The following is a 14,907-nucleotide window of genomic DNA, read 5'->3' as shown; positions in this document are numbered from 1 at the left end:
CCCTGTGCAGACTGCCGTACATTTAGGCCAGAAAAGTCCCTAATCTTCATAATTTGTTTCAATTTGTTTCTCCGCACTTGTTACAGTTTATCTTCATCATGGCTCCTGTCCTCTTAGAACCGACAATTGTTGTTCCCCAGCCCAATACTACTCCATTGAAGTTAGCAGTCAATGGTACTTCTACCAATGGAGTTGACCTCGCCCTGAAGGTACGCCCTTGGCGACTCCTGCATCTCGCCGATACCCTCAATCCACCCCCACCTGCCCTAGAAGAACATCCGGATATTCATATCCAGCGACTACTCCAATTGGCCTGGGTTACCACAATCAGAGCATTCTCCTGCTCGACAACCCTATACATTGGTCAAGACTATCAAAAGGGTCAATGCTACATAGGCGAGGCAGCTCATGGCTACTCAAAGCCGACCGTCCAGATCCATGTAGATCCTCATGACACCGTGAGAGATGTCTTCCGCGAGTGCATTGAAGCATTGGGCCCACTATGTCAGACCGGAGGTACGGAGAACATCCACAACGGCCAGGCCGGTGAGCATGACGGCTTCAACGTGACAATCGCCTACCAGAAGCAAGCGCCGAAGCGCATCCTCTCTAGTCAGGATGAATGCATGGGCAGATGCCAGGCCTGCTGTGGCATGCCGGCAAGAGAGTTAATGGAGGTAGATTCGACATTCACCGGCCTCCGCCTTTCAATACGACATACATCCGACGATAGGTTATATGCCCGATTAGATGTCGGAAACACCGGCATCGGGCTACCATTAGCTACCAGCCTCTTGAACAGCTTCAACCAGGCCCTTTCATCAATTGATGGTTCATCCACACAGACAATCGGCAGCCTCGAATTATGCTCGCCACAAGATCGTGCCCTGATTACCCAATTCACTGGAAGCATCGGCCCTGCACATGATGCCTTGTTACATGAGCTGTGTTTACAACACGCGAAGACAACCCCCGATGCTCCTGCCGTTCGCTCTTGGGATGGGGATCTGACATATCGACAACTCGAGGATTTGACTTCTCGGTTAGCACATTGGCTAGTAGGACAAGGCGTGGGACCAAACATCTATGTGGCTTGCGCCTTCTACAAATCCACCTGGGCTGTTGTAGCCCGACTGGCCGTCCTCATGGCTGGTGGCGCGTACATCTGCGTTGATGGCAGTGATCCACCACCATATCTTACATCTGTCCTCGAACGCACCCAGATAAAGATCATGCTCACCTCAGCCGGGTACAAGGAAAGATTTGCCGATCGGGTCGAAACCGTCTTCGAGGTCAGCGATGCCTCCGTTTCCAGTTTACCATTGGTGACCTCAGTCCCTTGTTCAACCGTCACGCCCACGGACCCTTGCGTTGTGCTCTTCACATCCGGCAGCACGGGAAAACCAAAGGGAATTGTCCAGGAGCACCGTAGCTATGCTTCAGCACTGACAGATTACATCCGAGTCATGGGCATGGGACCACATACCCGGATGTTCCAATTCGATGCATACACCTTCGACATCAGCAACAATGACTTCCTGGCACCTCTCATGGCTGGTGGGTGCTGCTGCGTTCCTACTCGATCCCTGACGATAGACTCGCTGATGAACGACATGAACGATCTGGGGGGGAACATGATGTTCATAACACCATCGGTCGCGATTGACATGGAGCCCGACCGCGTCCCAACCCTGGAGATGATGTGTATCGGCGGGGAGCCAGTCTCAGGCGCGGTACTGGCGAAATGGCTGGACCGCGTGCAGGTGGTGAATCAATACGGCATGGGTGAGGTAGCCTCCCTCTGCGCATACAACCGCAATCTCGAAATGGGCCGCGGGTCAGTGGTCGGTCGTCCTGCCACCGGTGCAATCTGGATCGTCAACCCCGATAACCCTGACCAACTGATGCCCGTCGGAGCCGTAGGCGAACTCCTTATCGAGGGCCCTCATCTCTCCAAGGGATATCTAGACCACGTCTCTGGGAAATCGGAGAACTTCCTACCTGCACCGCCAGTCTGGATGGCTCAGCTGCACCCCGAGAGGCCAAATCACCGCCTCTATCGCTCGGGAGATCTAGGCCGGTACAACCACGACGGCACGATCGAGCTGATGGGCCGCAAGGATAGCATGCTCAAGCTGGACGGGGCGCGCGTCGAAGCCGGGCAAGTGGAGTACGTTCTCCGACGCAATCTGTCTACGGGCGATGCGGCCGTCGTGGACGTTCTCGGCGCTATTGATGGTCATGGTGATCCCATTCTTGCTGTATATCTATACTTGGCAAATAACCCCATGAACATGGAAGGAGGTCCTGTGGAAGAGATGGAGTTCCGTCCAATTAGCGAGAGACACGCTGTTCATGCGCTCACCCAGTCGCTGAGCGAGGCGGTCCGCCAGAGCTTACCGAAGTACTATGCCCCTGCGCTGTATCTCCTTATTGATACAGTCCCGCGCACTAAGTCTAAGAAGACTGATCGCCGGAAGCTTCACATGTTGGGTCAGGCTTATTACATGGAGCATCGGGATGAGCTGGAGGGGATTACTGTCTGGTTGGATTGGAGTGAGATATAAATATGACTCATTGAGTCTTGGATGGTATTGATGTGGGAGGCACAATGTGTATTCTCAGAACTAACGACATTGAAAGCTCAAAACATTGGAAAGACCCTTTTGCGGCCGACTATAGCAGAAATATATCGATCCGATTGTGTTTTTCTTTCACCTCTATAAAACATAACAATATTTTGTCAACAATTTGGTATTGCTGTGATTCTATGACCCTGGACGACTTCCGTCAGGTAACACTGGCCGAATACCAAGACACGCCATCCATACGGCACGTTTCTTGTCCAGTCAATGGCGTAGAAATCGGGCCGAGGCGCGTGGTCCCCGCTCTTGGCGGGATTCCATGCTTGACTGTGATGCCCTTTATCACAAACTCAGGGCTGATTGAAGTTATGTTCAACCCACATCATGTACGCACTCGTATCCAACAGCCTGGGATGAGGGATTCGAGCTTGAATTCCTGGGGCTGAATGCGGGCGAGCGCGGCGGCGTAATGTCATCGCCGGAGCGCCAAGAACGCCCACAACGGGAGCACTGCACAATAACGGCTCCTAGAGTAGCACCAGCTGCCACTAGAGGAGTAGAGGGGACCTCGGATAAAAGTTTAACAATTCGTCGCAAAACGCGAAACTAATGCATGACCGCTCTCATCGATCATACGACCAAGCCGCGGGGACCGCAGGAAAGAACGCATGCTTCATGTCCTGGAACGCAGCAACATCCTCGTCCACCATGGTGGGAGAACCAATCGCAAAGCCAGCATCAGGGTCCACGGGCAGCCAATTTGATGTCAAGCGGGTACTGCCATCTGGCATCTCGAGTGGTGTGAGACACTCTTCGTCGACTCGGGAGTGTCGATGGTGCGGGGAGCTGAGACTGTGGGTCTGACCAGGCTGATATTGGGCGTCTAATGCCGAGGCCCCGAAATCGGACGGGCCGAAGTCGAATTGCATGTATTGGGCGTCTTCGCGCTCGGCTTCGCCTTCCCACACGCTTGATGAGGCGTGGCTTGGTTCTGGGGATGCGTTGGGATCGGAACTTGGAGATCCGGGAAGGGGAAGGCGAGGGCTTTGGGGGAGGGAGTCATGAAGAGGGCTCTTTGTGTTGCGAGCTCGAAATCGGGGCGGGAGTGTATCGGGGGATTCTCGGGGGTTTGGAAGGGAGTTGATTGGGCTGATTGGTGGAGGGAGAAACTATTTGCACGTGTTAGTTACCAGGTTCTCGATGCGCCTCTTGGGGTTTCTGGACAAAAGGCGCAGGTAGTAAAGTAATTTACCTTCTGATATCTGTTTTCGTCCCTCCACAGTCCTCTCTCACCAGGCCGGCATCATACCACATTTGCGGATATGGTTGAAATGCGGTCGATTTAGCCGGGTATTCATTCACCCAGCTAAACTGCTCGCCACCCCAGGAGGGATCTAGTCCCTCCTGCATTGTCAGAGGATAGTCGCTGGCGATAAAAGGGTGCGGGCTGAGCTCGTCGTGCTGTCCCATATGCGAATCAACGAGACTCTCCATGGGCCAGGATGTAATATCGTATGGGAATTGAGCTTCGGTCATGATGAATGTTTTGTATTTATCACAGGCTCAAATAGTGATGGCGCAAGTATAGGAGCCGAAGTCAATGAGTAAAGCTCTTGTTGGAGTTGGAGCTGAAGTCGAAGTCCAAGTTGAAGCTCGAAATAGTTTGTATCTTCGTGGACCTTGAACTTGCTACCAGCCCAAGGAAAAAAGCAAAGAATAATTAATTCCCCGCAAAATGGGGGCCATGCTCGACTTATTAAATAAAATTTCGACTTCAACATCAAACCACGGAGCTGAGCAGCTGTGGAGTTGCGGAGAACCTGGGGCCCCAAAGCTCCAACGGCAAATATCCCTGGAGACCGCATGATCGCATGAAATTCGTCAATTAACCGATTTCCCCGGATTTTGAAGCCAAGGCCGTGCATTCGGGGGAGGTCGTTGGCCAATCGGTGAATTCTGGCAGCTCGGCATTGAGAATTTAATCGAGACCCCGCCGTTGAGCGGGTAATTTTAATAGGCTCGAGACATTGAAGAACCTAAAAGAGAACGGAGAACGACATTGGCCTTGTTTCATACTTATTATAGAGGTCATGACCAGGTTGATATAGGGTTCTGAGGAAGAAATTGTCGGCGCCACATGGAACAATGGACCGAGACGTCCTCAGGGGTAAATTATACACTTGCAGAATTATCCGCCTTCGATGTTACATAGAAAAGCAGCTTTCACGGAGTCAAACGCCACATGCCCAAAAAGAAGAAACGCCGCTCCGCTCCAGAACTATACAGGAAGCATTCGTATACAAGCAGTATCCAATCAACCCTAAGATTGCAAGATCGATCATCAACCCGTGGGGAAAGGGGTTTCCGCCGCTCCCCTCAGGTACGCAAACCCGCAGGACGCGTGGTCTGGCCCCGTAGGGCGCAGCGATCGACAGGAACAGGGCAATGCTAGCCGGAGCTGATTGTGGGGTATTTACAGGGCTAAGCCAGTCCCTTTTCGCGTCCAGCGGTAAAGTGCAAGAACCGCTTTTCGGCGATGCCGAATTTCACTCGGGTTAACCGGACGACCTCGAGCCTGTGCGACTGCAGAGCGCATTACTTGCCGGAAGCTGCGCTGATACTCCGTGTTGAGGGTGACCACGCACGATTCTGTCGCTCGAATCATGGTCTCGCAGGCGTTGAGTATGCCCTCGCCTGCTTCCTTTTGTAGGCGCTCTACTATAAGCAGTAGGAGGAAACTGCCTTGTAGCAGCTGGATGCCGAAGAAGTAAGGCATGAAACTAACGTCGGGGTCGAAACGGAGGATTTGTTGCACGGAATCGGCGGCTTCCAATGCGTGTGAGATGGTCGACGCAAAGGCTGGAGAGGATGTCCAGAAGTCTTTGTCTTCGATCAGTGAGACAGGATCCCACTTTCCGACGAGCAGGATATGGAGGACGTGGGTTAGGTAGGAGGAATACGCAATCACGGTTTGCGTGTGCCAAGAATAGGCCTGAGACAATTGCGGATCAACAGGTTCTGGCTTTTGGGTATAGGCAGTCGTCGATGAGGCCGCTGGGTCTGCGGCTGTCGCCGCAGCGAAAGTTGTGAGACTAGCTTTATAGACCTCTAGCTGGCGCAGCACTTCCGACACGTGGACCTCCCACGCTTCTTTTCCTTGAAGCCTGACCCCGAGAGTAGGGTGGTTCCGCGACTGGTTTAGGTCGATAAGTTCGCCAGTGATCGTCATGAGTGGGAGGAAAAATCCAAGAATAGAGTGGTCATGGCAAATGAAGTTCGGGAAAATACGACGTTTGTTTTGGTCACCCGACCGGGGGCACTGAGGCCCATCTGGACGAGGACTATTGCTGTGGATAATGCCTGCTTGCCAGGAGCTTTCATCCAGTGGAAGCAGCAGGTCCTCGCTCTCAGCATCGAGTAGGGCTAGAGGACGATTGTAGCATAAGGCGAGATGGCGGTCCATGATATATAGCAGCCACCAGGTTCTGCGCCGCTCTTCCCGGTGTTCTTCTGTGATAGGACCATTGTGCAAATCATGGTTCTTGTCACATACGCAATTCAGACTAGGGCGCGAGGGATTCGAGTAGTCAAAACCCAACCCGCCTGGGGAACCGGGCCATCCGCCTAGACCGTAGCCGAAGGAGGGACTTGAACCGTCGCTCATGCTGTCGATGTTCGGTGTGATTTCCATCTCTTGGTTCAATTTAAGTTCTCGAGCTAATGTAAAGGCCGCATGCCACCTAGGTGGAGTTAGTGGAGTGGACAGGGATAGGAACAGGGGTACAACGAACCATCTCATACTTGCAGCCTTCTGTTCACTAGAGGAGATAATTGATGCCACATGGATATAGGTAATAACATCGTCTAAAGATCCGGCAGGCCCCACCAGCCCTTTATCGTCACCGACTCCCTCAAATGGGTGATGGGCCCCGGCGGAAAAGTCGTGGGCGGTCGGGTTTTCGGCAGGTGATGGATCTTGGTCTTTGAACGAGACATGTATCAAAGGCCGCAGTAAACGAATTATTAACGCGCAAAGAAATTGGCATATCTTTCTCCGTTGTAATGGTGAGATGGATAAAGAGAAGGCCCGATCATCCACAGCAGCTACCCAGAGCATGCTTGCCAGCAACGCAGGACTAGTGGGCCTGGGGCGGTCGACGCTTAGAAAAGAAGTCTTTCGCAGGACGTAGCAGTGGATATGATGGCACACAGGATGCATATGGGTTGAGAAAGCACTGGTAAAGTAAAGTTCAAGCAGATCGCACACCAGGCGACGCGGGAGGTTCGATTCGAGAAACGGCATCAGAGGTTCCAACACAGGGTACTTCAATGGCGACCGGGAGGTCGACGGCTGTCTTTGTCTGGGAAGGTTCGCCCCCGACACAGACGGTATGGGAGCGGCACGCTGAACCGGTCGGTGGCCAGCAAAATCAACCGGATTCCAAATGTCCATCAACCGAGGTAGAGGCGCGTCGCTGCCCCCCGTGCCCGCGAGCAGATCATACGAGTCTGGCGACAGATGTGCCGCTGAAAGCCATTCCTCCGTGACATTTGCAGCAGGGCCTGCCCGCTGCGGTTGAGGAGGATCCGGCAGAGACCGAGGGTCGTCGACACTAGGCGCGGACACGGCGCTGATCTCGTTTGTTGCCGGCGATCGCTGCTGGAAGCTTGAGGCAGGAGAATTTTGGTCAATCGGCGACAGCACCTGCTGTGACTGCGACTCCCGGTTGTGTTCCCCATCGGCCTGCGTCCCCTCGGTGGGGTCCTGTGCTGTCTCGTCGCCGGCATTCGCATTTCCATCTTTCTGTTTGGATCTGGCAATCCGTCCTCGTTTCCGGCGCTCGCGGGTGAATTGACAGTTTATATCACCTCGCAGGCATCTTGAGCAGGGAAATGCACGGTCGCATCGTACACGGCGAGTGTGACAAGAGTCGCAGGCGACTCTGTTTCGGCGCCATCGTCGCTTGCCATTTGATAGCTCAACCTCGACCGAGTCGGGGACCGGAGATAGCGGGTCACCCTGGAGCTCCATTTTTGGACGTCATTGAGGTCAAGTGTAAAGAAAAAAGAAGCTGGGGAGAAATGAAGGATGTTGCGGGGAAAAGGCAAGAATGTCTCACCCGCAATTCGGACTTGGCGTGGAATTTCTCCAAATTTTTACTTTTGGGACGAGGACGTACACGTGGGCATCTCATGTGATCCATATTGGTCCTAAACTAATTACCTACCTAGGTAGGTATCATTTACATATTCAGCATCCATTTTAGTGCCTTCTTGAACCTCTCCAACGCTCGATCTCGACTCTCTGCGTGGTCCATAATAGACCGGGGGTAGCCATTGTTCTGCGCAATGGCTGCCGCCCCCCTGGCATAAGATTCTCGGATGGCTTTTCCAGACATGTCACGGAGTTCCGGCAGCCAGTGGCAAATATACTCACCCTCCGGGTCGAATTGCTCACTCTGGCGAAGAGGATTGAAGATGTGGAAATATGGCTGCGGATCCACCGCCAGTACTAGACCCAAATCCCCACCCGCCGTGATTGGACGCGAAGTCACCATCCATCAGATTCTCTATGAAGTAGCGCTCGCCACGGCGCCAATCGAGCATCAGGTCCTTGGTAAGGAAAGATGAGAATAACATGCACGTGCGGTTGTGCATCCACGCGCAGTGGCGGAGCTGGCGCATTGCTGCATCGACGATGGGGAAGCCTGTCATCCCATCGCGCCACGCTTGAAATTGGTCATTGTCGTACTCCTATTCAGATATCGGTATGTTCGGGCTTAAAGCATTTGTTCATACTACAGGAGTAATTTGCATTAGAATGGGAACTCCGTTGTGTGGGGGATAAAGACTTACCAGATTAAAGGCCAGTTCACTAGGACATGCTTGTAAAAGTCGCGCCTGGCCAGCTCGCCGATGCAGGTCATGTAACCGGGGTCATATCGATCGATGTGGCCTTTGTTGATTCTCTTCGCTGCCACGACAGCAGTCCTTGCGCTGAGCGCCCTGCATGCAAAGTAAGGACTCAAGACCGAAGTGCTTTCACCAGACAACTTGCTCCGCGCCTTCTCATACTCTTTCCCTTTCTCAAGGAAGTTTCCCAGTCGCTGGAGAGCTTCATGCTCACCGGCTGGGTAAAACCACTCGAAGCGTTTCTGATCTTCGTCTGATAAGATGTGGGTATTGGGGCGGCTGGCACATTGCAATTGAACAAGTTCTTGAATTGTTGTCGTGCATTCCCCCTCAGCGACCTCGAGGTAATCCGGGTTCTCTTTTAGAAATGCCAGCCAAGAGCGATACCATGGAGTATAAACGGAATATTGTTTCCCTCGCTGACTAGCCAGCGCGCCCGGGGTGACCACGCAGGTATCATGAGAGTGAGTGAAACTGATATCGTTATCTGCACAGAGCCTTACGAGCTTGGCTTCGCGCCGCAGCTCATCCACCTCATACTCGATATTTGCATATAAGCTTTTCGCGCCCCACTGTTGACACAACTCCACAATCTGTTTCGGGATCGCCTTCCGTTTGTCCTATGTTTCCATGTGCAGGGGGATATCCAACTCCCCTAGGTCTTGTTGCGGTCGCTTGAAAGTGCGCAGAGTGAAGTCCACTCGAGCGGGGCTAGTCAATGGGCAGTCCGGTCCTCGGGAGAGACGATGTAAAGACCGATCAACGGGACTTGGTGCTCTTTCGCAAATTGGTAGGCCGCCCTGCTGTCATGACGCCGGAGATCGCTCTTGAACCGATGTACCACGGCACTTCCTACGTTGATCGACCGACACTTGTCGACGTTTTCCCTGCAAGCTTTCTGTAGTGTTACGATTGCGCGTTCCAGCTCGCCGTTGGTGTATGCTTGGCAACGCCCATTGCTCATCTCTAGCGGATAGAAGTGGCGTAGGACTATGTCAAAATCCTCGGTTTGCTCCGCATTTGGGTGCGGTCGGTGCAAGTCATCCCGATCGGGATGACCCTTTTTACTCGCGTGCGAGCCATTGGGGTGTCCAGCTGGCGGTTCGCTGGCCTTCGTCTTTGGTGGCAGAGCTGATAAGTTGCGAACGAGCTGGGCTTGCAATTGGCTGGAAGGAAACAGGTGCGGCACTGGTCGATAGCAGCAGAGAAAAAAAGTTCTGCATTACTGGGGGTAATAGGAAAAGGGTTGCTAAAAAGGAATCCAACGTCTTTGGATCTAAAGATCGAGATCGATTTCAGATCAGATCGGGTGACGTCAGAGCCCGATCCGATCGTGATCTGTCCCTGTCATGTATTTCCTTGCTCTTCCATGCCAGCGACGGATGCCAGTTATTCCAGTTATCTCTGTTATGCTACCTAGCTATGCTAGAGATCTAAGTTATGTCAGTGACTCCCCGTGTTGTGCCAATAGCCAAGCCGGCCCTACTCCTCATAAAGTATGGCAGATCTCGCGTTCTCTTATTAACCAATCACGCACCAGATGCAAGCAACCTCGTATTCTGACATCAACTGTTTTCACTGCAAAGATGTGCAATTCAACATATAATGGCTTATATTTCACACTTCTCATCCCGACGCCTCATATTCCATGTCTTCCTGGATACCCATCCTATTACCTGCCCGTCCTATCTCTCTCTGAGACAGTATGTTTCTAAAGCACCAAAGCCTTGAAGCAAGGGGGATCGACAACCAAGAACAGGAGTCAAGCCACAACTCAATATTGCGACGGGGTAATACAACATAGTTTAAGGGAATCCCTTTTTGACATCCTACGGAGTACTCCGTAGGTTTTTTGTTACAAAAAAAAATTTTGAAGTCTCACCCGAACTTGGATCCATGGTTCGGGAACTTCCCCATGTCTGTCTCGTCCAGTCTGCTTTCGCCGTTTTCCCCACGAACCCGAGGAGCTGTCATGGAATCAGGTGCTCCTGTACGGTCTTCCAGTCGATTCCCTTCATTTACCCCCGATTAGCCTCTAAGCTTATCCCGCCACTGAACAAATGCGCAGCTTGAGTGAACTTTATTCAGCTTTATTTCTTTCATCCCCAACTTCTCCCGATCTTCAATTTCCCCTATATCTCTATCCCTCTTATCCATCTACTCCATAACCCGGGGGGAGCAACCAGCAATGTGCCTCCATCGACAATGGCCACCGATAACGCCGTCAGCGTTGCAGAGTCCCTCGCCCAGGGCGGCCCATCCGACCTAACTCGCACAGGTGTTTTCGCCGCCTTCGCCTCGCTAGCCTGGTACAACTCCATAGAGCTCATCATCCTCTGCTTATTCTCCTTCAGACGCTGGCGCGGCACCTACTTCTGCAGTCTGCTCGTCGCCTCCGGCTGCATCATCCCGTATTGTCTCGGGTTCGTCCTTCTCTTCTTCCCAACTGGCGTTACTCCTTGGCTATGCGTGACCCTCGTCGTGCTGGGCTGGTACGGCATGATCACCGGTCAGTCGATGGTGCTGTGGTCGCGGCTGCATCTCGTGCTGCAGAATCGGAAGCTGCTGCGCGGTGTGCTGTGGATGATCTGTGTCGATGCTATGGTCTTCCATATCCCGACTACGGTTCTCTTGTTCGGGACTGTTGCTTACCCGACGGGTCGCTGGGCCCGCGCATACGATATCATGGAGCGTATACAACTGGTCGGTTTCTGTATACAGGAATTGATCATTTCGAGTATCTACGTCTGGGAAACGGTCAAGCTGCTCCGTCTCAGGCCTGAAGGTCGCCCGCAGGGAATTCTTAATCAGTTGTTGGTTATCAATATCCTCATTCTTGTGTTGGATATCTCGGTCGTTGTCATCGAATATGTCGGCTACTATGCCGTGCAGGTCTTGTTCAAGCCTGTCGCGTACAGTATCAAGTTGAAGCTTGAATATGCTATCCTTGGGAAATTGATCGCGGTTGCGCGCGGTGGCACGGACAGTCAGGATATGCACTCGAGCATGCGGGAGATCAATGAGACTGGCTCGTTTCCTTCGGATAGGGACCGGATTTCGAGTTTGGAGTCGCCAATGCGGGATCATCGGCGGTTCAGTCTGCCCTGGCCTTGGGAAGGGAGTTCCAGTCATTCTACATCTACTTCATCTGGTGTTATACGGAATCCATGATACCCTGTCTTGGTCTGGCGTTTGGGCCCTTGCATTTGGCCTGATATGGTGTTGATATCCTGGTGTTTGACTTCGCTACATATGTTGATAATCTCTACATCTTGAAAATGTAATATAGCTGTTCCAAAAAGTTCATATGAGCGAATTATATATCTCCCCAAATATATTGCAATCAAAATATTCACGCTTGCAGCCATACTTCAAAATACATTCAGCGGTAGTAATTAGCCAAGCCGGTATCGGTCCCAGCCTGCAGCACCAACACACTACCGTAAATTTTACTCTCGGGCTGTACCATCGCAGTACCGACAGCTCCCAGAGTCCGACGGGTATCATGGCCAATACCGTCCTCAGGACCCAGCTCGATCTCAGAAGAGATACTACGACGACCAACGATGACAATATTGTTTGCCTTGTTGGATGTGTTATTAAGTTCTTCACGCACAGCAACGACAGCCATCTGGACTGCGTCGGTGATGGTTTCGTTCGCAACTGGTTGGTGGAAGACGACGCGCTCTTGAATTTCCTCTGGCACTGAATCTCGAATTGTCTCGAAGAAAGCCATGTCGGATTGAGAGGAAGATACGGGGGGTGCACTCGAGCTGGAAGCGGATGCTGCAGTGGACACCCCTGGTTTGGTGCCTTCACTGCCCAATCCACCAATTTGGATAACAGTCGCAGTGACCTGGTCATTCTGAGCGAGCTGCATGACCATCCGAAGAGCGAAGCGGTCGTCATAACCGCCAAAGAATGGAAGAACAATATGGTGGGAGTGACTGCCAGTTGGCTGGCGGGCGAAGGTAGAGCCCTGGAGGCTCATACCGCTGGCGGTGCGTGAAATCACGGGTCGCTTTGATGATGTTGAGGCTGGACTGTATTCGATTAGGATACCGACATGGCCAGCGACCCGATCTAGGATATCAGAGACAAAGTTTGTGTAGGCGCCGTTAGAGAACCGATTTGCGTCGTCGATCTCTAGCCCACTATGGTGGTCGGCCAGTGTTCCAGTCTCGCTCCAGGGGAGAAGGAGCATATCTGCGGTGTCATGCTGCGCCATGCCGATGACAGTGTCTGCGTAAGAGTGCTCAGGGACAACGGACACACCTGCCATGAGCGAGAGATCATGCCAGTCTCCGAACGCGCGGAAGGTGTTCACCACCGGATCCCACAGCGCATGCTCGCCCGCAGCAGCAACCTTCATGACACTGGAATCACGGTCCGTCAATTCCATTAACCTAACACCGTGGACCTTAAGTGTGGTATTGTCTTCGTCCTCTTCCGAGGTCATAGGATCTTCAACGGTTTCCTCGGTCTGCTTTGGCATCTTTGCAGGGTGAATGCGTGATGACACGGGTGCACGTCGCTTTGAGCTGAGGAGAGCTGCTACAGTACAGACTCCGGAAAGGCCATCGAGGCGAAGGTAGACGAGGAGTTTGCGGACTGGGACGGTCTTCAATTGATCCTTGGCAATGGCGACGCTGTCATTACGGTCATCGCGTTGGACAGGATTGCCTTCCCAGTCGATTTCCCCGCGTCTCCATCGCTCGACCTTAACCTGATACCATGTGGGATACAGCAAGGTAGTTAATGGAGTGGTCATGAATGTGGTGACCAAGGCCATAACGACAAAAATTGTAAATGTGCGAGTGCTCAAAATCTTGGCTTGGAGGCCAATGTTCTGTGGTGATTGAATCAGCTACATTCTCAATCGGGGAACTTCCTGCAGAATTAGTACTTACCAGCACAATTAATTCCACCAAACCCTTGCAACTCATCAACACACCGATAGAAAAGCTTTCGCGCCATAAAAGACCACAAAGCCGCGACGCAACAGCACCTCCGGCGACTTTCGCAATGAACGCGATGGCAATTACACCAATCACATAACCCCAGACGATTCCAGAATCAAGAAGGCCCAGATTAGTGCTCAGACCCGACAGCGTGAAATAAAGTGGGAGGAAAATAACAGCGACCAAATCCTCAATTTTCTCAGTAAGCTTGATGGCAAAGCCGCCTTCGTGCGGACAGATCAGGCCGATAACGAAGCCTCCAAAAATGGCATGAACACCAATGATCTGGGTGAAGAAGGCCGACGCCAGAGCGATAAGCAATGTCAGGGCGACCACCGACTGGCTGGGCCCTTTTTGCAGACTGCCAGTTTTCTCGAGGAAGCGAAGGAACAGCGGGCGGAAAGCGAAAGTCAAGAATAGCATGTAGGCAACGCAAACTAGCAGCACGTACAGAGCCGTGATGCCACTACCCGCGTTGACAAGAGCGACGCACAGTGCGAGCAAGATCCAGCCCACTACATCATTGCCAACACCTGCAGACAGCACGATAACACCGACTCGGGTTGGGAGCAGCTTCAGCTCAGTGAGGATACGACACAGCACGGGGAAGGCCGTGATGGCCATGGCAATACCGATGAACAGCAGATAGGTACCGAAGGCGATGGGCTTGGTACTAGGGTCATCGTGGAACTCATGGTAGAGGCCATAAGAGATAGCGCAACCCAAGCCGAATGGCAAGATCATGCCCGCAGCGGAGACGCTCAAAGCGACCCGCCAATTACTGACCAGGAAGCGAAGGTCGGTTTCGACACCGACCAAGAAGAGGAAGAGAATCAGGCCTAGATTGGCGACTACATTGAGGCTGGGAATGCTGGCGGCCGGGAAAATAGCGTCGGTAAATCCGGGGATGCGGCCCATCACCGATGGGCCCAGAACAATTCCCCCGATAACCTCTGCAATCACTCGGGGCTGACGAAGCTTCGAGAGGGGCCAGTGGATCAGGCGACAGAGCACGATAATTATTACGGCCTGCTTGTCAGCCAAATTATTTTCTGCGATGGCGATATAGTTACCTGGATAATAAACAACACCAGTGGATTCTTGGAGTCGTAATGGGTTGGGTTGCCGCCTTCGAGGATGCCACCTTGCGGACTGACTACATTAGTGCTACTGGCCGTAGCAGTAGTGGTCGCGTTGGCGGTCGCCATGCTGGGTAATATCCAGCTTAGACAGAGAGAACAGGCAAGGATGATTTTGCAAGTCAAGATGTTGGAGACTGAAATAACCGGGAATGAAAGTGGGAGTCAGCTTGAGCTAATACGAGGGCCAATAAGATTTAATGTCCCATGGATCCTTCCAACGGCTTGGGCTCGCTAACCTCAAAATGGAATGGTCAAAAGTTAAACGATTTAAATCAAATTAAATTGAAAGTCATTCCTTTGCCTTCT

General features: G+C 52.4%; 6 protein-coding genes across 6 annotated transcripts; 2 read left to right on the top strand and 4 right to left on the bottom strand.

Moving 5' to 3' along the window:
- Positions 1 to 98: 98 nt before the first annotated feature.
- On the top strand, positions 99 to 2,567 carry N7519_010220 (non-ribosomal peptide synthetase; the record flags this gene model as incomplete). The annotated part of the gene is made up of 1 exon (XM_057296993.1): positions 99 to 2,567. The coding sequence occupies one exon, from the start codon at positions 99 to 101 to the stop codon at positions 2,565 to 2,567; it is 2,469 nt and encodes an 822-aa protein (XP_057144875.1).
- Positions 2,568 to 3,208: 641 nt separating this feature from the next.
- N7519_010219 (uncharacterized protein) lies at positions 3,209 to 4,121 on the bottom strand (the record flags this gene model as incomplete). Its single annotated transcript, XM_057296992.1, has 2 exons — positions 3,209 to 3,734; positions 3,838 to 4,121. The coding sequence occupies 2 exons, from the start codon at positions 4,119 to 4,121 to the stop codon at positions 3,209 to 3,211; spliced, it is 810 nt and encodes a 269-aa protein (XP_057144874.1).
- A 937-nt stretch (positions 4,122 to 5,058) lies between these two features.
- Positions 5,059 to 7,617, bottom strand: N7519_010218 (Zn(II)2Cys6 transcription factor; the record flags this gene model as incomplete). Its single annotated transcript, XM_057296991.1, has 1 exon — positions 5,059 to 7,617. The coding sequence occupies one exon, from the start codon at positions 7,615 to 7,617 to the stop codon at positions 5,059 to 5,061; it is 2,559 nt and encodes an 852-aa protein (XP_057144873.1).
- Positions 7,618 to 7,828: 211 nt separating this feature from the next.
- N7519_010217 (deoxyribodipyrimidine photo-lyase PHR1) lies at positions 7,829 to 9,721 on the bottom strand (the record flags this gene model as incomplete). The annotated part of the gene is given in 5 exon segments (XM_057296990.1): positions 7,829 to 8,042; positions 8,116 to 8,339; positions 8,462 to 9,118; positions 9,244 to 9,629; positions 9,646 to 9,721. The coding sequence occupies 5 exon segments, from the start codon at positions 9,719 to 9,721 to the stop codon at positions 7,829 to 7,831; spliced, it is 1,557 nt and encodes a 518-aa protein (XP_057144872.1).
- Positions 9,722 to 10,703: 982 nt separating this feature from the next.
- On the top strand, positions 10,704 to 11,669 carry N7519_010216 (uncharacterized protein; the record flags this gene model as incomplete). The annotated part of the gene is made up of 1 exon (XM_057296989.1): positions 10,704 to 11,669. One exon carries the CDS (start codon positions 10,704 to 10,706, stop codon positions 11,667 to 11,669), a length of 966 nt encoding a protein of 321 aa, XP_057144871.1.
- Positions 11,670 to 11,880: 211 nt separating this feature from the next.
- On the bottom strand, positions 11,881 to 14,667 carry N7519_010215 (Kha1p; the record flags this gene model as incomplete). The annotated part of the gene is made up of 3 exons (XM_057296988.1): positions 11,881 to 13,347; positions 13,409 to 14,488; positions 14,533 to 14,667. The coding sequence occupies 3 exons, from the start codon at positions 14,665 to 14,667 to the stop codon at positions 11,881 to 11,883; spliced, it is 2,682 nt and encodes an 893-aa protein (XP_057144870.1).
- Positions 14,668 to 14,907: the final 240 nt, after the last annotated feature.

This window comes from Penicillium mononematosum (assembly GCF_028829835.1).
Source record: "Penicillium mononematosum strain IBT 11891 chromosome Unknown utg000005l:1.0-9366267.0:1.0-9372171.0, whole genome shotgun sequence".
Classification (NCBI taxonomy): Eukaryota; Fungi; Ascomycota; class Eurotiomycetes; order Eurotiales; family Aspergillaceae; genus Penicillium; species Penicillium mononematosum.
The sequence above is the reverse complement of the archived record's forward strand: the minus strand, read 5'-3'. Positions and strand labels throughout refer to the sequence as shown.